This window comes from Anas platyrhynchos, chromosome 15 (assembly GCF_047663525.1).
Source record: "Anas platyrhynchos isolate ZD024472 breed Pekin duck chromosome 15, IASCAAS_PekinDuck_T2T, whole genome shotgun sequence".
NCBI classification, from domain to species: Eukaryota; Metazoa; Chordata; class Aves; order Anseriformes; family Anatidae; genus Anas; species Anas platyrhynchos.
The window spans coordinates 12415426-12438792 of NC_092601.1; the positions used below are offsets into that span (position 1 = coordinate 12415426).

General features: G+C 38.6%; 2 protein-coding genes across 7 annotated transcripts; one reads left to right on the plus strand and one right to left on the minus strand.

Moving 5' to 3' along the window:
- Positions 1-3490: 3490 nt before the first annotated feature.
- On the plus strand, positions 3491-23311 carry METTL9 (methyltransferase 9, His-X-His N1(pi)-histidine). Of its 5 annotated transcripts, none has more exons than XM_027469555.3 (6): positions 3493-3891; positions 8046-8236; positions 10507-10716; positions 11761-11945; positions 16751-16828; positions 22578-22715. In XM_027469555.3, the coding sequence occupies exons 1-5, from the start codon at positions 3718-3720 to the stop codon at positions 16819-16821; spliced, it is 831 nt and encodes a 276-aa protein (XP_027325356.1). In that variant the 5' UTR covers positions 3493-3717; the 3' UTR covers positions 16822-16828; positions 22578-22715. The 5 variants fall into 5 exon arrangements, 3 of the variants coding, with proteins under 3 accessions (XP_027325354.1, XP_027325356.1, XP_027325353.1); XR_003500784.3 differs by lacking the exon at positions 16751-16828 and adding an exon at positions 12202-12278 and having other exon boundaries at positions 3494-3891; positions 22578-22716; XR_011803692.1 differs by lacking the exon at positions 16751-16828 and adding an exon at positions 12202-12278 and having other exon boundaries at positions 3494-3891; positions 22581-22716.
- Positions 15124-21797, minus strand: IGSF6 (immunoglobulin superfamily member 6). Of its 2 annotated transcripts, none has more exons than XM_005018543.6 (6): positions 21664-21797; positions 19948-20298; positions 18967-19064; positions 17813-17869; positions 17075-17133; positions 15124-15470 (listed from the first exon to the last, which is right to left on the minus strand). In XM_005018543.6, the coding sequence occupies exons 1-6, from the start codon at positions 21728-21730 to the stop codon at positions 15395-15397; spliced, it is 708 nt and encodes a 235-aa protein (XP_005018600.2). In that variant the 5' UTR covers positions 21731-21797; the 3' UTR covers positions 15124-15394. The 2 variants fall into 2 exon arrangements, with proteins under 2 accessions (XP_005018600.2, XP_005018601.2); XM_005018544.6 differs by having other exon boundaries at positions 17050-17133.
- Positions 23312-23367: the final 56 nt, after the last annotated feature.

Sequence of the window (23367 nt, forward strand, 5' to 3'; positions counted from 1 at the left end):
TTTATTGAAAATCAATAGATGTTTTCTAGATTTAAAACAATATTATATAATAGTAAGAAATTTAGTATAATTTTATATAGTAGTAATATAATATGTGGTTAGTGATAACTGAAAACAGATGGAATAAATGACGATGAGTATTTAAGTAGGCAAAAATTAGATTTATACTTTGTGGTAGTTACAGGCCTGCCTCTGTCCTCATTTTGTACTGAATGACCTTCTCAGTCTCCTGCTGTGCTGATTTTGGAACTGCTCAGTAATTCATGAATACACTCTGTTGACATGGCTAGTAGGATGTTTACATTTGAATACCGTTGTGTAGCTTAACGGTTGCTGTCAGGAAAGATGAGCAGGAAGGGAAAGGAACAGTTAAGATATGTTTCATCTCCACAAACACTTATGAGTTCTTTTTTACAGTATTACACCAGCTCAGGAAAAAGCTCGGTAATACATGCCATCAAAAGAATTCAAGCTGGTTTTGTAAAGGAACATACAACCAAGACTGGTGGAGTCCAGTTGTGTCCAATCCTAAAGAGCTGGAAGGACCCAAACATACCAAGAGGAATGTGTGAAGGAACTGGATTCCTAGGTTACTTTTGGGAGAAAGGATTTTAGATCAGGTATCTGTATTTGCTTATCTTACACCCTCTTTCTAGTAGTTGATTTCTTACTACTAATAGTAATAGAAGGGAAAGTTGTTAAACTGCTGTGCTTAATTGGGAAAATTACAGTCCTAGAATACATGAGGCTGTGCAGCCGGTCCTGTAGCTGTGTGGCCTGTTCCAGAAGACAAGGCTCCTTGTGATCACCACAAAGCAAATGCAGACTGTCTTAAAAATACTCCTTTCTAGGTAGGTATTCAAAACCTTTGAGTATGTTTTGGACCTTCTGGGTACTAAGTATTAAATAGATAATATAAATTTTCCACCAAGACAGAGAAGAAATACTACCTTTCTCCTGTTGAGGAGAAAGTAGAAAAGTAGGGTTTTTTGTGTTTTTTTTTTTTTTTTTTCTCTCTTTATTTCAGAAATCCTCCCCAAGCATGCTAATTGCTTTGAATGATGTATGCATGCACTTATATAACAAATAGTTTTCTGTGAATGCCCAGCAATTGATATAGGGTACAATTCCACCAGGGTATGTGTAAATAACAATATATTAAAATTATTACATAAATGTGCATGAATAGTGCATACTTTATGGCCTGTCCAGAAAAAAAAATAGGTTTAGTATACAAATACTGCGGCAAAATATTAATGACAAATGTAACACTGGATAGGAACTTTGAAATGCTTTATTAAGACATACCCAGGTTGTACACTAACAATGCAAAGATGAAAGCTAATGTATTTCTTATTCAGTATGCAATTCATTACCTATATTTCACATGTGATAAAATATATTTCCTTGTGAAGAACATGTAATTAACCTGAAGCAATTGTATTTATTAGTTTACACGTTGCAAGCAGATGTCTGTTTAAAAAGCAGAAAATGTAGCTTTTGTCATTTTGAATTTTGGTTATAAAGTTGTTTCATTCCTGAAGGGAAAAATAAGCTAATCTGTCTTTACAAACAAGAACGTACATAGTAAGCAGAGTCCTGATCCCAAACCAAATAAAAAGAAATAGACTGAAAAGTGCCTTAGCCCATCTAACTACTGGAGAAAGAAAATCTTCCCAGGGAGAACTGTCTAAAGAGCTCATGTCAAGAACATTCCTCAAGGAGGTTAAACATCAGTGAAAATGAACTGAACAAAAAAAAATCCTCTGGTGAAATTTTGTTGTTGCTCTGGTTTTGTTGATTTCTCAGGATAAGCAAGGTTGGATTTGAGTAGTGCTTGATCAGAAGATCTTTCAGGTAGAACCTAGGGTGCCTTGGTAGTTTGTCTTCCAGTATCACTCTTACCAGGAAATGAAGGTGCTAGACTCCAGCCTTTCAAACTGGATCAAAAGGAAAAATATCAACTGTTTTGTGGTTGTTAATAAACATTTTATGAGAGACTAGAGATAGCAGTAGCACTTATAACTTAGCTGGAATTTCAACTAATGAGATGGGTTTTGTCTAGATTAGCTTTCAGTGCCAATTGCATATGGTATTCCTTGTTTTCTATTACCACAAATAAACATTTTTGTTAGAACATAAATGATTATAGTGGTATAATACCTAACCCAAACCCAGAAGAACTAAGGCTTTTGTCCTAGCAAGGGCACATGCTCCTGTGTGAAAAGCCACGAGGTTTTTATGCAGATTGACCTACCCCAGATTAAAATGTTTTAGTAAGGATTGTTTTTCCAGCCTATCCTTCCTCTGTAGAGTATTGCATTCAGGACACTTACTGATCTGCTAGCCTCCACTATACCCAGTGCATTCCCAGACACAGACATAGCAGCATGCACGAGTTTCAAGTTCTTGTTCTCCTGCCTGCACAATGTCTTTGTCCTCTGTATGCACACCCTACAGCTTCAGGAAAATAACTGGATTGTAGACCTAAGAACCTTCTGTTTAGTGACCCATGCTTCCCTGCCACAGACCCAAGAGTGTGAGCTTTGTAAAAAAACTCTTAAAACATGTTCCAGAAATTCTACATTAGCAGTAAGGTTTAGTCTCAGCCATTCCGAAATAGTTATTTACAAGAAGAATGCAATGTTTGAGGACTTAAAACCAAATCTTCCTTTTCAAACAGCTGTACTCTTTCATCTGCAGATAGAAGTTTTGAAAGGCAAACTCTGTAAAGACACAATTTATCTTAAGATGCCTGCATTTTGTGTTTTTCAGGAATCTCACTACCTCCAGGCTAGTGACCTTAAGGGTCTGTCTAGAGGAAAAACCTGAAGAGTGGAAAAGTTGAGGTGAAGTACCACATCCATTTTTAAGTATTTACTGTTGTAGCAGCCAAGAATTTCTGAATTTGGTGAATTAATCCCCAAAACTCTGAACTTTAGTCAGGGTCAGGAAAGGCATTAATTCCAGAAGGGTCTTGCATCAACATCAATGTGAACAACAACAGCAGCGTGTGGTCAGGCGGGCCTTCAGCAGTGTTTTTAGTCACTGTTGAAGCCTCCCTGGAAAAGCTCATACTTGCCAAGTTGTTACCGAGCCCCTAAGAAACCTCCATAGAGGAACATGGGGAGCAGCCAGCTTCCAAGAAGCCCCCCTGTTTTGTCATTTTAATTCTGATGAAATGCTGTAGCTGAAAATGAGAGCTTGGAGTGTGAAAGAGGAGCTGTGCTTTGTGTTCTGCCCTGTGACTGTCCACACCTGTGGAGGAGAGGGGCCAGGGGCACTAAGGGCGGGACGACAGCCCGGGGTGGGGGGGGTGCCGCCCCGTCCCCTCAGCCCGTTCCCGCCTCCGCCCCTCAGGCGCACCTCGCGCTCTGCGCACGCGCAGCCCGGGGTGCCAGGGCGGGGTGGGGCGGGGCCAGGCACGTGCGCGGCGGGGGCGGTGCCGGTACGGGGGGAGGCGGGGCCCGGCCCTCAGCGCGTCACGGCCCCGCCCGGCCCGACATTGGCCGGGGCGAGGGAGGGAGCGGGGCCGCGCCGGGCCCCGGCGTGTCGCAGCCAAAGCGTCCCGGCCGGCCCCCGCCGCCCCCGCGCCGCGCGTTCCGCCCTCAGCGGGGAGCCGAGCTCGGCGGGCCGCGGGCTGCCGCCGCCGCTGCCATGCGGAGGGGAGGCGGCGGCAGCAGCGGGAGGGGGTGACTCCTCGGCCCTGCCCCCTCCATGAGACTGTGGCTGGCCTGGCTGTGCTGCTACACCCTGTTCCTGTGGGCGCTGAGGAGGAGGATGTGGTCTGGCCCTGCCAGGTACCTGAGGAGCCCTTTATCCAGGTCTCTGTACGCCAACGTGATGGGCAGCCACGGGCAGCCCGCCCCGGGCGCCAGGGAGAGCCACCAGGTACGGCCCCTGAGGCAGCCCCCTTCCCTGCCCCTTTCCTTTCCCCCTCCCTCCCCACGGCCGGGACAACCGCGGTTCCCCCGGTTTGAGGGCGTCCTGAGGGGGCCCCGGGCCGGGCAGCGCCCGCCTGGGCCAGACAAAGAGAGGCGACGGCCGGGGCCTCCCGGCGAGAAAGTTGGGGTCGGCCTGAAGCGCCGGGGAGGCGGGGGGAGGCAGGCCGGGCTGCCGCTCGGTGCCGGCCACAGCGGGGCTGGGAGGCCGGCCCGGTGTCCCGAGAGCGGTACCGCGTCAGGCTGGGGTCAGGCTGCCCCCGGGGGCTGAAACCTCCGCTCTGCTCCTCGTCCCGCTGTGCTCGGGGGGTAACGGCGCTTGGGCGAGGTCTGCAGGTGGTGCTGCCTGGGTGGCACTATGAGCACGGGGATGGTTGGTTAATGCCGGTGTGTCTGGAGGAAAATAACCTGAACCGGTCGCAAAAAGGGAGCAGCTGGGAAGCTGCTGAGCTCACAGAGGCCTTGGGATGGTAGGAGGTGGTAGGCTAGAAACGGGTTTGCAACGTGATACAACTGCAGCGAGAGGTTAGTGCTGTACTTGGGCAGCGTAGGGACGTGGGGCAGTGCTCTGTGGAGCTGTTAGGTGCTGGGCAGTGCCTTGGGGATACGACTGCCTGTGTTCGGATCTGTGCTGCTGAAAACCTGGCAGGAGCTTAGGAGGGCTAATAAAAAAGGTTGTACAAAGGAAAAAAATAGAAGTATACATTGTAGTTCTCCAAGTTGAGGAGAAGTTCTCCACTTCTGAAGTGTTTTGGTTTTTTTAGTGCTCTGGCTGGATGCTGACTGACAATTTTGCTACCAAGCGACCATATTACTGGGGTTTAATGAATACAGTCCGCGTTCAGATCATTCACTACATATGTAGAATGACAGAAACAGAAGTTAGATTTACAAAAGAAAACGTGTTTCTGCTGAACAAATGAAATTTGCAGATCTTTTCTGTTGTTAAAGACTGCACAAAAAGACAAGTAAATCAAGAAAATATTGCTATGGAGATGACTGTCATTCAAAGGTAAATTGTTTGCAGTGTAGTCTCCACGTGTAATTTACTGGATCTGGATTTAATTCTAATGTATTGATCCTTTAGTAAGTTTAGTGAGACTTACAGCTTGTGAGATTACTCATAAGTAAGGATTATATGAGGAGGCCCTGGGTACTTGCACTCTGCAGTTTTACTAATGTTGTTACTTTTGCATAAGTTAGTTACTTTTTTTTTCTTTTTACTAATATTAGGTGAGAGTTGTCAATATTTTTTATTATATATCCTTAGATTTCTCTTCAGATTTCTTAGTTCTGTAGCTTCTCTACTGTTGCACTATGTCAGATTGATGAACTTTCTGTCACAAAACTCGTGTCATGAAAGGAGCTCTTCGTATATTGTATGTGGGGAAAAACAAAAGCAATCTCTGTTTTGAGGAATTAGTTCCAGAATAAAACTGTTTTCCACCACTTCTGTTATTTGGAAATTGGATTGTTTTTATCCGGTGTGTTTTTTTCCTTACAGTTTCTGTCATTTCTAATATTTTCTGGTATTACATAGATAGTTGCACATGTTTTAGCCAATAAGCTTAATGGCAGACTTAACCATAAAGAAGAAATTAGAGGAGGGCTGCAAACAATGACTGATTTCTGGAAATAAGCTTCTCTTCTCACAGTTGTCGCTGTTATGCCCCTGCTTATGTCAACATATATCACAGTTTGGAAGTTTTAAGGACAGGAATTGTAGAGCAGCTGGTTTCCTTGGTGAGACTGCAGGTAACAGAGTTCAGTGCAGAACCAAGGTTTATGAGCTCGAGTATGGCAGATGTGTAGCGGTATTGCGTGTGGGTCAAAGTCCATGTTTACTGCAGCTCTGATATTTAGATACATTTTCTTCTCTATTGAAAATGGCAACGCAAGGAGGCACTCCACAAGTGCCTGCTGTAGCTAGGCAGCAGCCTCCCAAATCACTGCTGCAGCTGACACCCATCCCTACCTGCTCCTCAGCTCTGTGGATGGTTCTCTTCTGCCAGCTCTTGAAATTGTTTTCTAGAGATGGATGGGCAAAGTATTCTGGCTGCTGCTTTAGTGCTTTTTAACAGTTTGCTAAGGATCCTTTTCGAGACTTGCTGGTCCATGCTGGTTCATTCAACTAGCACTGTGCTGCAGTGAGAAAAGACCCAAACTGGTAAATCAGCAATCTTGAGGGTCTCAGTGCCAGGCTCCATTGTGTGGTGCAGGGTTTCTCAAACTCTGGGTTTTGGAGGAAATGAACACTTGTGCTACCTACAAGCGTGCTTGAAAGTACTGCTGAGGGCCTGATTCTGCAACAAACTTGGCCAGTGTGAAAGTGGCTTTCAAACTAGACCTAAAAAGGTGTATGTTTGTTCCTCTGCTGAAGGGTCTTGAAACACCTTCCTACTTTGGTACTGTTTGATGGAGCCCCTGTTAATGAATCCAGCATGTAATGGCCTTCTTGCAGCTGCCTGCTCCCCTCTGCTTGCTGGCACTGGTATTGGGACACAGCAGGATACTGGGCTGAGAAACCTGTGCTGTTATTATTCATGCTGCAGCAGTGACTGGAAGTCCCATTGTGCTGCTGAGCACTATAAACATGCATTAACTGACTGTTCCCTCCCAGCAAGGTGCAACAAATGTGAAGGGAACAGGACATAAGCGTATTTTGTGTAGTATGATTGTAGAGATGATTTTAGGCACTTAATTTTGCACGCTTGCCCCAGCTGACCATTAGCTGTCCTGCATGCATTTTGATGAGATTCTGTTGAAACTCTCCATGCCTTTCTAAGATGCGTGTGACTCTATCTGCACCATGAACACTTGCAGTCAGATTGGGAACATCATTGCAAGATCTAAGGGGATGGTAGTAAATATTAGCTATAGGCAATAATTGTTGATATTAGAATATAGAATGGCATTAGAAATTATGTAAGAAGGGCTGTCAATAAGTCTGCATGAGTATGAGAGTATGTAAAATAATAGCAATGTTCTTAATTAAAATTATGTTTAAAACTTTTTTGTAACTTCAGCATATTGAGTGAATGGGTTTTTAGCTTGGCATTGCAATGCAGCAATGAGCAACCTTTTAAATTTTATACTCCATGCTGGCATTCTGGAAAGCTGCAGCATTAGAGGTGGAAGTGCGTAAGGTGGGCATGAGGGTTCTAAACTTCAGAATTTTTATAGGTCTGTTTTGTTTTGCACAAGTCTCGTGCATTTAAAATAATGTAAGCCAGATGTTAAAGTTTAGATGTGCCTTACACGTGGACTATTCGGACATTGTTTATTACTTTACCAGCTAGATTCGATAGCAAGAAGCATCCTTTTCTTCAGAACGAGCTAGATAGTAGCTGGCATCTCAGATTTGGTGTAGTTTGTATAGGAGTGGTTATTGCCAAGTAGCATGAGGTGAAAGGAGCCATGAACCCATTTTAACTTGGGCTTCATATTCTACAAATCTAAAAGTATAGAACTGTCCTTCAGCTGATACTAATGACTTCTTCAGTGTGTGAACCTGATTACTTTTTTAGTAGAGCTGATGGGAGAAAGCTCCTTAGACAAAATTGTTTTGAAATACTTGTGAACCTGCTTGTTGGGTACTGGTAAGTGATGAAATGTAGTCCAGCAGTGATACGTGACAGAAAAGCTGTTTAAAGTATAGATTGGATTTTCTATCTAGCTATTTTCCTGGAAAAAATATTGCAAATGTACTTCCTGATTTCTTTTCAGGGGATGTGACAGGTTCAGAATGAGTTTGAAGACATAAAACAAGGTTATCCGAATTCATACTATTTTACCCATTTGGTGGTGTTCCCTAGAGGACTTGTGTTTGCTTTCTAGGGTAGTTGCTTTGTAAAATTCTTCAAAGTACAGGGTATTGTGTAAGACAAAATGTGTGACTTCTAGTGAGTAATCTGTCCTCAACTGATTATAGTTCCAATCTAAGTTAAATTAATCCTGAAGCCTGTTTAAAAGTCTGTAGGGAAAACTAAATTTTGATATTTACAGAAATTGATATTAGCTTTCTGTGTGTTTTGTTTCTTTTTAACCACTTCTATTTTTAAATTGCTGCTGAACATTTTAATAATACTTTGTTTCTTTCTCTAGTGGTATGTCTGCAACACAGAGCAGTTGTCTGAATCCCTTCAGCCTATTTTTGTTCAAAGTTACCTTGACCAAGGAACACAGATCTTCCTAAACAACAGCATTGAAAAATCAGGCTGGCTGTTTATCCAGCTCTATCACTCTTTTGTGTCCTCAATTTTTAGCCTTTTTATGTCTAGAACATCTATCAATGGGTAAGTGAAAAGTCAATCTTGGGTAAACTAAATATGTTTTGAATTTTTTTCAGGTGTTCATCCCTATTCCTTGATCTGCCAGTTTTGTTAAATGTCTACAGTTTTCACTTTGCCAGTCTAATAGATCTGCAAAGCCCTGTTTTGCTCTTCCCTTAAACCTTCTTAATTAACGCCATTTCCACATTTACAGTATGAGCAGGGCAGAGGGTGTTTTTGCAATTAATAACAGTCAGAAGATTCTATATGTATTTTATAACCATTACTTGTCTTATTCCAGAGAATACTCAGAAAGAATTTGAGAGTATTCTCTTTGTGTTAGATGTTTCCTTCTTCCCTGTTTTTCTTCCTCCTTGCTCTTTTCTTTATCTACTGCCATATCTATAGCATGTGCTGTTGTGGTTGTCCTTGTAGAAAGTGGCTGTGTCCAGTCAGTTCTGTATTACGTCTAAAGTTTGAGTCCATATGTGCTGCAAAACTAGGCTGACTGCTACGCAGTACAGAAGTTGCTGAGTGTTGTGTCTTATAACATTGATGTGGAATGGAGTTCTCTCCTTTCTCTTATTCTTTAAAACTAAATTTCACCCCAGTTTGTGTGTAAGCTGTACTCAAACAGGTAGCTTCTGATGTGGCATGTTTGATGAAACATCAATAAGGTGGGAATAGAGAAGTTATAAAACATGATTCTCCTACTGTTACTCATTGGTCTCATCTGCCATTGGCTGCAGGGGAGTTCAGCTGTTCACGAGTGTTTTTGTATGTTTTCCCAAAAAGTCATTGCCTTTTCTGGTTACTTCTCTTTTGGTCATTCAGACATATGTTTACCAGTTATAACTCTATGAATAATGCCTTTTGTTACATTTACCTCATTTCTCTACCATCCCCACCTCTGCACCTGCTGCATACTTAGATGCAGTCTGATTTGAGGATAGTGGCTGGCTGCTAAGGCTAGGAAAATAATCTTTTTATTTTCTAACCAGATGTCTTTGTGAGCTTTCCTGTGGTGTTTTTAGTTGCTTGTAGCTTTATATAAAGGTTTCTTTGGTCTCCTTGTCTTCCTTTCTCTTCCTGTTTTTTTTTTTTTTCTTTTTTTCAAAGGCTCTCCAGCACTTTGAGTTACACCTCGTAGTGCTGTTAGGCATAATAGCCATGAGCCAATTAGACAGCGTGGTCTGACACAAGTGTGCTGCAAAGGGGCTGTACTTAAATTGGCTGTATTCTGTTTATTTTTTATATATATTTAACATCTTGCATTAGTTTCTTCTATGTAACTTTGAATATTGTGTCCTTTTTGTTGGTGGTGGTTTTGTTTTTAATAGTCGATCTTTCTTAGGCCTCTTATTTTTTCAGATTTTTTGTTATTTCATGCTTTTTCTGTTTACCTTTTTTCCCCCTTGGTCATAAAAGAAATCTGCAGATTGTATTTTTTAAATTTAACCTGCTATCCAACGTTGGTTTAAATGATTTATTTTTTTTTTATCTACCTCTAGTCTGTCACTGACCAGTTCTTTCTTCCTCTTCTTGTTCTGCTAACTTTCATCTTCTGCTATGACAGCTGAAATCTGTCACTGTGTAGTCTTCAAACAGTTACAGGCGGGTATGTCATTAACTTGATCCATAAAGAATCCAGCTGTCACCTCTACCCAATTCCTTAATGAGTTGTCTATTTTTTATTCGACAGCTCTTGTGTTAAATGCAGAAGGACCTGCAGATAGCAGCAACAGCCATTGTAACATACAATTAAAAAGTCATCTCTTTTGCCATTCTAGCAGTGTTACCCCCGTTCTTTCTTTAAATCTCTTCCCTGGCTTCCCTCCTAGTTCCACATCCCATTCCTCATTTATTGTGCATACTTCTGTCTGCAGCCATTTTATTTCCTCTGCTCTCTCCCTCTTTTTTTTTTTTTTTTTTTTTTAAGGTAAGTGGGAGAGATTCAAATCTGCGAACGTGACAAATAAAGCTTTAGCCTTTCTCTTTCTGTCTTTCTCTCCCCCCTCTCCGCTTTTTTTTGTATGTGATCATCTTGCGCTGCACTCCACAACCCCTTCCTTTCCTGACCAATTCCTCTTGAAGTCTTAGCCACTATAACTGCATGTAGCTATGTGGTGGATCTCTGACAAGTGGAAGGCAAGTTGAACTGGATTTAAAATTTATCTGAGCATTGACCTTGTCTGTTTTGTGTGACTGATTGCTGCCAAAGCGCATTCTGAATTACTTCATTGTCCTTATTAAAGTTTGTATGAAATTGGACATTTCTCATCTTTACCTTTCAGGCTGCTGGGAAGGGGCTCGATGTTTGTGTTTTCCCCAGAACAATTTCAAAGACTGCTTAAAATAAATCCAGAATGGAAATCCCACAGACTTCTTGATTTAGGGGCTGGGGATGGAGAAGTTACTAAAGTCATGAGTCCTCACTTTGAAGAAATCTATGCCACAGAGTTGTCTGAAACTATGATATGGCAGCTTCAGAAGAAGAAATACAGGTATTGTACTGAATATTTCCTACATTGTGTATTTCAGAGATTACAGCAAAATCATCTTTGTATATTTTATGAATGTTCAGTGTTTTCAGTCAATTCTTATGTTTGATCACTATGGAAAGAACTGACCTGTACAAAACAGGGAGAGCGAACACATCTGATATTCCTTGTTATCAGGACTTTTGCTATGCTTTTGTTCCTTGTTACCAGTTAAGGCAGAATCAGCAACAACTGTGTTGAAGTCTTTCTTCATAGTTTGCTTAAATTGCTTTAATCAAGACAGTTAGGAAGACAAAATTCAGATACTGATGAATGAACAGTACAAAATTGCAAGAGGAAGGAAAGCGACTGCAAAGAAAGCAAGTTGAATCCTGAAAATAGACGCAGATTAATCAGGTATCTCTAATGACTAGGAAAGGAGTGCTCATGGATTACTGTGTAAAGAATCTTTTATTCTAGTTATGCTTAGCTACTGCTTTTAAGACTGAAGAATATTTAGTAACAAAAACCTCAACACTTTCAGAACTTTGTGCACTGGTCACAGCTCCTGGAGGTTCTTTCAGTCTTGTTGAGTAATGGCTAGTATATGGGGTACTGTCTCCCTAGACTGGAACCCAAAGAATGAAGGAGTTGTGGATGTCTTTTCTTAACGTGTCCTTGAATGGAAAACCCAGCAACTGGGTTTGCACACAAAAAGGTCAGAGTGGATAAAATGCTGCAAGACATTAATACATTTCAGCTTCGTTTTTCCTTGCCGTGTATTCACTTTTACTCTAGAATGTCACGCTTTTATAATACCTTGGCTTTTTTTTTTTTTTTCACCCTTACTGCCTGAAGTTTGTAAGGCAATATTCATCCACACCTTTATATGTAACCGTGCCCATTGTTGGTCAATTTTTCTTTTCCAGAAGACTAGAAAGACCATGTCTACTTTTCCTCATTACCTAGTTGGCTGACCTTATTTGCACTATGAACACATCTGTAGGGAATTTTTATCCTTGGTGGGTCTCTCAGAACTCAGCTCTGTATCTCTCTCTCTGTTTGTAGGGTGCTTGGTATAAATGAATGGCAGAACACAGGATTTCAGTATGATGTTATCAGCTGTTTGAATTTGCTGGATCGTTGTGATCAGCCACTGACTGTATTAAAAGATATTAGGAGTGTACTGGAGCCAACTAGAGGCAGAGTCATTCTAGCATTGGTTCTGCCATTTCATCCGTATGTGGAAAATGGTAAGTACACAGATTAATAGCTATTCACACAAGTAAAGAAAGCTTTTGTAGGTTGTAGCATCCTGAATTAAATGTTTTAGTAAATAATTGACGTATGTAAATGTATCTTATAAATAGCTTCTAGGGTGCATGTTCAGAAGTATGAAATCATAGGTAAATAGGCCACACGAGGTAAGATGTTTTCTTAATTCCACACCATACATTGTAGGCACCAACAGAAAGCTCAGATATTGAAGTTACATATCCTGTTCTGCAGGTTGCCACATTTGAGCTGTGTTGGAGCAACATGGGAAAACTGATCTCTGATTAGGGCCCTCTGCTGCCTTCATATAGGTAACCCCAGTTGTCTTTAGCGACCATTGAACAAATCCATCAGAACTGTCTGTAATACTGAATGGAGCAGCTTAGCTCAAACTGTTTCAAGTGTTCCAGATGAACTACACCTAAAAATTCATAGGATGATAATGTTCACTGTCCAATATGAGATCGCAGAATAAAATATAGACCCTTACTAATACTAATACCAACCATTATTATTATTTTATTAGTAACTGGGAAAAAAAAGTCAAATTAAGTGCTAAAATTCATTTATTTCCAGTAGTTGCATTTTAAAGAAATACATGAGAGACTTTTCAAATGAATCTTTCCTTATGACTAAACCTCAAAAGAGATTAAAAAATTTTTAGATGCCTGTGATTGTGGGGGTTCAGGTTGAGGCACCCTAAAGGTGATTTGAGTTGTAGAAGGCTGGTGTTCATCAGTCATTCTTTGGATGCTGCCTCTCCTTGACTTGTCAATGGAAAGGCACATGTGTACAGAAAATACAAAACTAATAACCTTAATATTCTGGAAATTGTAAATACAATCAAAATGAAACTATTTTTCTCTTTTTATATGCAAATAGTATTTTTTGGGGGGGGAGGGAGGGAGGACACCACAAAAAGAGCTTTAAGTGTAAAAATGAATGGTGTCAGTTGAAAAATTCCTTAAAATACAGTATTTGAGCATATAATTTTGTAGCTATTCTAAAAAGTAGTATGTCTTAAATGAGATGGAGGGTTGACTTAGGCACCTGTATGGTATTTCCAAGCACATTTGGTTACAACATCCTATTACTGTAACGTGGAACAATTTGATTTCCTTTCTTTAAAATTCCATATAACAACCATGTCTTGCTTGACTTTCATCAGCATGTTAGAAGCAAAAATTGAGAAGTGATCTGGGTGTCTGTTTCATTTGTGTGACTTCAAAGCTGTATATCATGGTGTTTTGCAATCACTGTTGCTCACAGCATCTACTTTTCTACGTGTTGTTTGGTAACCATGTGATAGGCTACATGCTACTTCCTTGCTCAACAGAGGTAGGGAAATTAAGGAAGAAAAAACTATTCCAGGTCCATTTTGTATCTTTCGCTAACTGCCTGTGTCACACTGGGAAAAGAATAGGATATTAAATTTAAAAATCCCGGGGGAATAGAAACCTGTCCTTTGATTGTTGAACTCAAAACAGATTTCATCTTCCAACAAGTAGGAATGACTAAGATGTCTTGTAAACCAAAGTCAGACTCTAGTTTGTGCTGGCAACCTGTAAACGATTAGTCACTTTCTTTAAGACAGCTTTGTTTCCTTTGCTTTTTGTAAGTCTCAGCTAGCACAGTGATGTTCTTTTTTTCTTTTTCTTTTTTTTTTCTGATCTGTAGTGTATGACAGTAGCTTTAGTATGCTTGTATCAGTTGAGGCTGTTCCAGTTAGCAAATATCTACTGTAACTTCAAACATACTCAGTTTGTCTGTTTACTACTGACGTGGATATGGGCCCATATAAACATCTCTAGACAGTGCGAGTTACCACATGCACAAGTTAGTGTCATTCCACTAAAGCTTTCCTGCTTAAGATCTTTTCAGTTATAGACTAAAGAAATAGTGAGCTGCCAGACTGTCTTATAACTCTTTATATCAGCTAATTAAAAAGTCTGGACCTGCCTGGTGAAACTTATGAATTTTAGAGAGGGCAATAAATGGAGAAGGGATTAGGCAGGTAAGGTGTTTGATCGGTGTATAGATCAGTTTTTAGAACTGGAGACCTAAAGATAAATTTAAATCAAAACAAGATATTTGGGTTATTACATCTAATTTAATGGGAAGGTAATTGTAGAAACCCTCAGTGTGAACAGTATAAAGCCTGCTCTAAGAGAACAAAGCAAGGTGGAGTAGGAGGTATAATTTGTTTCTGTGTTCCTGGAATTACAGTGACACCTAGAGTCCAAAGTAGCTTAATCACAAATTAAGCTCTCCAGAGGAGCTTTGTTTTCACTGTATAGAACAACAAGTAAATGCACTTCCTGTGCATTTCTAAATTTGTCAAGCCATACAAATCATGTGGTATCATAATAAAACATATTATGGGCACCCCCTAGGTGATTATAAAATGTTTTATATTTCCTAATATAGACAGTGTGTGTCTGTGCGTGTGTATGTATATGAAGGCAATATTAGATAATCAGTCTGGATTGTGACATTTTCTTTTTGAGCATATTAATGTTTCTATGATTGAATATCATGTATAAGAAGAGGAAGGTGCATTTTTCATCATCCTGAAGTATTTAGTAGTAAATTGAGTTGGAAACAGTACTAGATGGACCCTTACTTTGCCTGATTTTTTCAGTTCTTGTGTCACTGAAATGCAAAATGTGGCTTCAGTTGCTAAACAAAGCCTTGCTTTATTTAAAGGATGACAAAAGATTTAACTGTTGCTTAGCAGGGAGAATGCCTGATACCAACAGGTCTCTTCTGAAAGTGCTGATTTGTAGATTGGCTAGGTAATAACTTCTCAGTGTACTTCTAGTTTTGTGCCTGTATCCATTTTGATCAGGCACACAAAAGCAAAAGTTGGTGCTACAAGTAACCCTGACTTTGGATGGTAGGATTGGAAGAAAGGGGTTTTCTGTCTAGCAGTTGAATTTTAATGTTGCAGGAGTAACCTTTTCATGACCACCACTTTGCTTTCCTCAGAAGGCTAGGATGAGGTTCACAACCCAAATGAGTTTTACAATGAGAGTACATGCATTTATATAATCTCTTTTTCTTCTTGCCTATCCATAGAATATGTATGTTTTTCTGTTTAAGCTGCTGTAAGACTCCATAAGTCTTGATCTATATATCCATTATAACTAACATGACTGAAAACAGAATTTCACCAAGTTTATTTTCTAATGGTGTTGATTAATGTACATCTTACACAACTGTTTTAATTTGCATACAAGAAATACATGTAAATTCATGCTGAATGGGAAATAATGTGTAACATAGGTCATCAAAATCAAGTGCATTGAACATTGTCTCTTTAGAAAACGCTATGAAGAACACTGTCCTGTAAGGTTTTCTCCTTTCTTTTTAAAGCACAGTAAGTCTGTGAAGAAGCTTAACTTCTTCATCTGCTTCTTTGGTTACACTAAAAATGTCCAACAAATTGGAAATGCAGCACATACTCATCTGTTCTGGTACACAGTGTCATCGTCCAGATGATCCTAGGGGGAAAAAGAAATGTGGAAGTGTTTACTCATTGATGCAAATGTTTGTTGTTATCATTTTTAAAGGCAATACTTTTTTGAGGCAAATTCCGTCTCTTTATAGTTTCAATATACTCCTTCCATCCCTACTTATCTAATTCCATTTGTCTGTGTGGCACCTGCAGGATTCCAAACATGTTTCCTTTCCTTTTGGCTTCTCCTAATCTTCAAAGAGCACAGAGGCAGTAAAACAATACCTCTTATTTTCATTATGTTTTTATCTGGCACTTAAACCAAGGACCAGGTCAGCAGGGACTTGAAGCCTTTAAAGGGATAATTACAGAGGAAATCAGTTGGCAGTACAGAGGTGAATAAACTAAAAATGTTTAGAGGAGGAGTGTTTGACTTTGTATTCTGTTTCTTTTTCTTTCTCATCACATCTCTGAAATAGTGCAGTATAAGCTTAGAATGTGAAAGAATTTTTAATGTTTCTGTAGAGAAACATTATTTTTTTTGAAGGATGATTTTGAAGCTATTTTCACTGCTTGCAAATACACATGTTTTCTAAAATTTTCTGTAACTTACCCGGCATATGCAAAATTCCTGTCAAATAGTTATTGAAGATTTACTGGCCTAAGGTTGCAACGATGAAATAAGCTGTGTGGTTTTATCCAGTGTGTTGAATACTTAGCTACAGAAGTTTGTGTGTGTGGGGAAATAACTGTAAGAATGTTGTAGAGTTTGCTGAAAATGTTTTGTTATGCTTCTGTCATCTTACTCTTCTGGACTAAGGGAACGAGAGGAACTACAATTGAAAAATTTTCATGAAAGAGCTCTAATAGGTTTGTGTTTTATCAAACAGTCCAGAACAACTTGCTGAAACCTCTTCTTGGCAAATACAAACTTAAAGGGGCTTCATGAAGTGTACATACACACATTTTTTAACGTATATGAAAAGTACAGTGTGTATATACACTCATTTGATTGTGTATATGTATATGTAAGAGCATATAACGTATTGGCATCGTGAGCATCTCTGATACAAAACCGTCTTGCTTTATATTGTATTTTTCCCTAGAAAGGATGCCTAACTTGAGTGCTGGTATTGTAGGCCTTTCATGACATGAAACTTTGCATCCATCTGGGAGGAAAAGAATTTTTATTCTCAGACAACATATTGGTCCTGGTTTTAGCCTTATTGGAACTAAGAAATGTTGGATGGCTTAGAAAATGGAAGCTTTCTTTTTTTTTCTTCAGTACTGAATCTGAATTCATCTGTCACTTTTCTGCACTTGCAGACACTGCATATACGGGAATATCATCATCTGTGCTCTTATATTACAGATCACGTGAGTGTGTTTCTGCATAATGTGAAGGTGTGTATCTGTCCCAGGAAAAAAAGTTCCTGTAAACTGTCGTGATCTCTTCTTGATCATATAGAATCTTTGACTATTGTGCAGAATACTTTTTTTTTTTAAGACCTTAATCAACTTTAAATAAGAAAAAAAATCTAGTTCCAGATGGAACAAACGGTAAATTCTTAAAAACTGAGTTCCTCTCTTCCCCCATGTTTTTCCCCATACCAGTAGAAACTTACAGGCTGTCGGGAGTGCTCAGCGTACCTCTGCTTTTGAAGTTCTTGGGCAATTGCTCGAAAAATTTTTCGTCCGCTAGTGATTTTCTGCAAATTATATAAAATATTTTAGCTTAGTATTACATTTGAGGTTGGGAGAAGCATCTTTTTTAGAATCTTTTTGTAATTCTGATCTTTGGTTTTTTTTTTTTTTTTTTTGCTTGTGTATGTCTGTGGGAAATTTACTGAATAATGCTTTAGGACCATGTAGTTAGTCAGTCAGAAGGGTTTAAGTTGCATTAATATTATATCTCTTAACGTATATACCTTCTTTAATAGATATTTAAACACTATGGATATTTTTCTTTAATTTAAGGAGTCATGGCAATAAATGGTCTAAATAGACTTTTAAACTAGGGGTTTACCTGAATGCCCCATTTGAACAAATAAAAAAAAAAAATCAATATTGAAGAGTTATTCTAAAAAAGAGTTCAAACAAAATTTTCTTGCAAGCAAAACCTAAAGGAAGCTGCGTGTAAAGGACAATCCTTAGGTAGATTTGACTTTATCCTGTATCCAGATAGTTACAAATTAACTGATTAGTTAAACATGAGGTAAATGTAAAATCATTAACCTGCTCTGTACAAATCTGAACCGAAGCCTTAACAGCTGTATGTGTCCCTTTAACTGAGTCATCAATTAATCACAAAATTGGTATCAGATATATACTTTAAAAAAAAAAAAAAAGAAGGTTCTGAATCACAGATAAAGCAAAGTGATAACGTACGCAGTTCTCTGTCCTCTGGTCTTCATTTCCACTTTTACTTAGCAGCTTTGGTTTTAACTAGAAGGAGGAAGGGAAAAAAAGTTTGAAACAACATGATATAGCAACAGCTAAAGTAGCAGAATAGTTTAATCTTGCCCTGTTACAGTGGAAAAGAGTCTGTAGATAAGTAGATATTAGGTCAGCTTATACCATTGGAAAAAAAATCAGGCATTTAAGGCCTTTTTCATCTTCTGGTAGTAGATGTTGCGCATATCCATATCTTTGCTTTGAGTACAATAGAACTTGCCTGAAGCTACCTAGTTGTCAAAAATAAACCAATTTGCATCGTAGATACCAGGTTTTCTCCTGAAAAAAGGCATGATTAATTCTTTCTACTATATGACTTTGGGTAGCTTAAAGAAAACAAAACAACATCAAAAATGAGTGTCTTGTCTTTATATTTAGACAACTATCACTGCAGCAAAGAGCCATTTACCGTGTCATACCACACAGGACTGCAAGTCCTTATTCTCATGTCAAAGTAATTATTTAAAGATTCCAGTTGCAGCTTGGGGTGTTTGTTTTTAACTAAATACAATTTTGTTCTAGAAAAAAATAAAAATCTGGTATTTATATAATTTTAACTGCGTGCATTCTATTGTTTATTTCCTATATCCATAAAACTTCTCCAAGTCTCTGATACTTCTAAATCTTTTACCACTGTCTGTCTTCTGTACATGTACAGTATATGAATACAGTTTGATTATACAAGCAAAGTCAGATTGCAGTAACTTTGCATCTTATAAATATTTTGACATTAAATTATTTTACTTCTAATGGAAGCTAATCCACAAAGTTTATGACTTGCAATGGTAATTTATAACTTTGCTTTTTGAGTGTGCTTTGACAGATCCAGTATCCAAGCTGCTGATTAATACACTTGGTATAATTTTAGTTTTATAATACTGTTATTTTAGACAAGTTACTTAAAATGTGGTTGCTATTTAGAGTACAGGTATATGTCTGCAGGTACGTGCACCATATGAACTTCAACCAAGCATCTCTTTACAACTTAACTGTAGAAGTTATGGAAGCTAGGACTGTCTTTTACTCTCTTTACGGAGATGCTAAGACTGCTTAAAGTTAAATAATGCACAAAATCAGTTTGAACCTACCTTGTAGACTATAAGGATTGTGAATACAGCAGTGCAGTATAGAAGCAGTAAGGTTGAGATGACAATCATGCAGTTAAATTCTTCAGTGCTGTGCCTCTCTGGTCATTAAGTAAGAGTAAGTATTAGAATAATGGACAATTCTGATTCATGTAATTTTCTAAAGACTCTGAATTTCAGCCCCCTTCCGTTGAGGAATTAAAAAAAAACTTCATACGCATCAATACTTTTTGATTTAACTTCAGTCTGAATTCCCTAGCAAGATCACTTCTCTTTCTCTGAACGTTTGTTCAGAGAAATGAAGACTTCTTGTTTTTGTTTATAAACCCTTACATTGAGGGATAGATGGAGAATAGAGTCCAGTTTTCTTCTCTAATAAAGGAATATCTGAACAAAGATTACAGGCTTTTGTTCAGGAATACAGTTAGACAGGGGGAATGAATTAATACAGCTGGATTGTTTTCCCTATTTTTTTCTATTTTAGCCATGTGAAACTGAAATGTAATTAATGTATCCTCATTATATTTTAGTTAGAAGGCAAACACTACAGAAGTAGAGAACTAAAACAGTTTGCTCAAGTTGGCACAGTGAATCTCCAGTTCTGAAACCCTGCACTCTGTTGAATGTATTTCTACTAAATGCCTGTTTCTTTGCTTCTCATTTTCTGATGATACTTCCTTTCTGACAGCCATTAAGGTCTATAACAATACTCTACACCCTTTATAGATAGTACAGAGCACAACATTTCTTTCTGTTCTAGAATTCTAGAGTAATGATAAGAGCAGTCTAACCAGCAAATGGCATTAAGATGGTTATTTGTAGAATCCCTCCATAGTTTTACAATTAACAGTTTAAGAAACTCATACTACTCCTAATTGCTTTGTTGGTATTTCAGTCTTAAATGCCATTTTTGAGAGTATAATAGAGGATTTGGGAAAGAATTTTCTTTTATGATGATTCATTAAGGATGAATAAATAACTGACCTCTTTTTGTTAGAATGGTTCCACCTCCTGTTTGCTTAGAATGGAGTGAACTTGAATCTGAAAATGCTATTCCACAAAAATAAACAGCACTGTCATTTACAGTCAGATCATTGATCTGAAGTGAAGTGCTATTTTCTGATATTTTTACTTTGAACTTCTGATCATTTGTGCATCTAGGAGTGCACAAATCCTCGTGCTTGTTAGTGAAAAAACGAAACCATAGAACTTGAAGCTTGGACAGGGAGCATTGAGGGGCAGAGAAATCACACGGTAGGGACACTGTTTGGGTGGAATATTCAGCTTTCTGATATCTGGGTTGTCTTACAGTGACTTGGCATTTATCTGCTGCACCTGTTGAGAATAAACAATGAGGGCTAGTTAGATAAGCAAGGCATAATCTAGAAAGAAAATAAGCTGCTTATGGTTCATGCTAGAAAAGGTAGGTGGAAAGGGGAAAAAACGTTTTTCAAACTTTGATTTTTTTTTTAGGATGGATAGACAAGGTGGGTGACATAAATCTAGATGCTCAGTGGTATGTCTCTCCAAAGGTTTGTTTCTCCTCTGCTCTTCCTGATTTGGGAGTAATGTGAGACAGCCTGATTGCAAGTGGTGGAAGAGTCATAAATGGAGACATTTAAAACTTAGCAATTTCATAACATTGATTAGAATTCATAATAGTTCCTGCATATGCCTTCACTTTGTGGTACGTACTGACTCCGGGTTTCTAAGGATAACAATATTGCTTGTTAGTTCTGACATTTAAAAATTTGTGTAGAGAAAACAGGAAGTTCAATCAGGGAAGAGAATTCTAATTAAGGAACTGAAATGTTTAATATGACTGGTCTGGGAGAGTTATTATATGTTTTAAAGTCCTTACTGAAATCTATAATTTAGATACTTTTGATGTGTCTAGTTTTATGCACATAGCTTAGTTATTTAAACAATTGAATGAGGATTATGCAGTGAAAATGAAGGTAGTAGCTTACTAGCATACTTTCCTCATTTCTAGAAAGTAAAAAGTTAGAATAAAAATAAACTGAAATCTGTCTTAATCTATTGCTGATACACAATTGATAAGCCTGTCTACTGCAGACAGTCAGTGCTGTCCCTTCATGTCAGTGCTGTCCCTTCATGTTTTTTCTCACCAAATATTTTATGGACCTAATCCAAGCAGATTCAGTGTCTGTGACTTCTGCGGGAATAAAGTTAAATTCTATTTCTCCATCGGATGAACATCAGAGCCATTCCATAGCAGCTACAGCAACCTGAAGGCTCTAGTAGTGTAACTGTGAAAGACAGTAGGTTGTGCTCCTGCAGTTGATCACCTTCTCCTTTCCAGTTAACTTGTGCTCTGGTTGACCTTGCAGAGCAGAACACCATAGCTTCAGTTCATACAGATACTGTCTGCCGGACTTCCTAAACCTTCCTACCAAACAGGCATAGCTGCACTGAAACCATGCTGTTGCTGCTGGAGCACTCTTTACAGGAGAGGGCCATAGGGTTTCACCCAGAAATCATAGATTACATTTCAGAATTATGGAATAAAAAGCATTTACTAAGTCATTTCATTTGGAAGTTGCATGAAGACAGCAAAAATTAGCTCAATTCGCAGCAAAACTTTTTACTACACTTACAGCTATGTTGCAGATCATAACCACATTTTCAATCCTGTAATTTCTATTAGATGAGAAAATACAAGAAGCTTAAATGTCTTACCAGCACTGTACAGAATCCAGTTAAATGCCAGCATTAGCATTTTCTGGAAGCTGTTGAAAGATGCCATTTCTTGTATCTGTCTGGAAATGATTCTGCTTGAAGGAAGAGGAACTTATGAAATTTTTGGAGTTGCAGAATGCTCTGTACCACGCGATTTAGAGCTTCCTGTTGAGAAGGGCTTTTACTGTTGTATTTGGCAAACTTGTTAAAGGTACAGACCAAAACAGAAAACATTTCTGTGGCTTGTGGATGACATTACTTTGAAAGTGAGTGAACACTTTTTACTTTTAAATTTGCAAGTTGTGCCAGGTTACTTTTTTGGATATTGCAAATAACATGTTTCCCAACATAATGCATATATTCAGCTTTGTAATTTTATCTGGCCTTAGACTGTTTTTACTGCATCAGCTAGTAAGTGACAGCAACAAGTTCTGTACTCATCCCTTATTTAACTAATGTGGTGGTTTCCTAGAAAAAAAAAAAAAAGTAACAGCAAATGATAATTTTCAACTTGCTGTCTCTATTTACTGTAACTACCTGAAGCCATCTTTAGCCAGACAGTAGGCATAAAGAAAAAAAATTATAATGCTGGAAAATATCTATATTAAATTGTCTGTCCGTCCATGTCTGCTGAACACCAGCCTCAATAAAGGAAGGTACTTTTCAGCCAGTTTTGGAGCTGCTAGTTAAAAATGTAGCCAAAGATAACCTTAAGAAGGAGCCTCTTCTGAACTCTTGGGGAGGGGGTGCGGGGGGAGGAACTTGGGAGAAAAAAAAAAAACTGATCTATCAACAATTCTACAAATGGCTTGTCAACCTCATATTTGGAGTGGAATGGAATATAATGTGTAATATAATTTCTGGAAAAAAAAAGTCTGTTTTATAACTGAAACAATGCTCTTTTATTTTCTCAGTAGGTGGCAAGTGGGAAAAACCCTCAGAAGTTTTGGAAATCAAAGGGCATACTTGGGAAGAACAGGTTAATAGCCTGCCAGAAGTTTTCAGTAAAGCTGGTTTTGCCATAGAGGCTTTCACCAGACTGCCATACCTATGTGAAGGTGATATGTATAATGACTACTATGTACTAGATGATGCTGTCTTTGTCCTGAAGCCAGTGTAAGTGTATATGAAGTAAATCTCCAGAATCAGTCCCAAGAAGCAGCCTCTGAAAGAGAGTTTTGATTTACGGTTATGTAAAGGGAGGGAATTTGGGGTATTGCTGTGCTAAATAAATACCATGTAAGAATTTTAAAGGCCAAAATACTAATGTATTTCTTTGTAGTATTTAGGAAAAAAAAGGGGTTTGTTTTATTAAACAGATTCTTCAGTTGAGAATCTTTTTTTTTAACCAGCTCTTAAACCAACAATGCATTCTGCAATCCAGCAGCAATGGGGGATACTTTTTTTACACTTACCTGCAACAGGGATCAGATCCAAACAAAAGCAATAGTCCTGATAATGAGGAAACTGATACAATGTGAATTGTTGTTAAAGAAATCAACTGAAATCTGGCAATAAAGTTATCCATTCAGTTCAAACCTTGTTGATTATAAACTGTTGAAATGGATATTCTTCCATGCTAAGTTACTTTATCTCTTACTGTCATTCTTCATGTTTTTATTCATGCTAATAAACTTTTTTGAGATGACTTTTTGCATTAACTTTCGTGTTCTTTTTTGTAACCATAGCCACTCTTGTCCACAG

What these genes read in the sequence shown, in the direction of transcription:
- METTL9 (XM_027469552.3), top strand. Translation starts at nt 3,718, where the DNA reads ATGAGACTGTGGCTGGCCTGGCTGTGCTGCTACACCCTGTTCCTGTGG. An exon ending in TCTAGAACATCTATCAATGG is followed by an intron (nt 8,237 to 10,506) that starts GTAAGTGAAAAG and finishes TTTACCTTTCAG; the next exon opens with GCTGCTGGGAAGGGGCTCGA. An exon ending in CTTCAGAAGAAGAAATACAG is followed by an intron (nt 10,717 to 11,760) that starts GTATTGTACTGA and finishes CTCTGTTTGTAG; the next exon opens with GGTGCTTGGTATAAATGAAT.
- IGSF6 (XM_005018543.6), bottom strand. Translation starts at nt 21,730, where the DNA reads ATGGCATCTTTCAACAGCTTCCAGAAAATGCTAATGCTGGCATTTAAC. An exon ending in AACCATTCTAACAAAAAGAG is followed by an intron (nt 19,065 to 19,947) that starts GTCAGTTATTTA and finishes CTTAATGACCAG; the next exon opens with AGAGGCACAGCACTGAAGAA. An exon ending in CAAGAACTTCAAAAGCAGAG is followed by an intron (nt 15,471 to 17,074) that starts GTACGCTGAGCA and finishes TTTTCCCCCTAG; the next exon opens with GATCATCTGGACGATGACAC.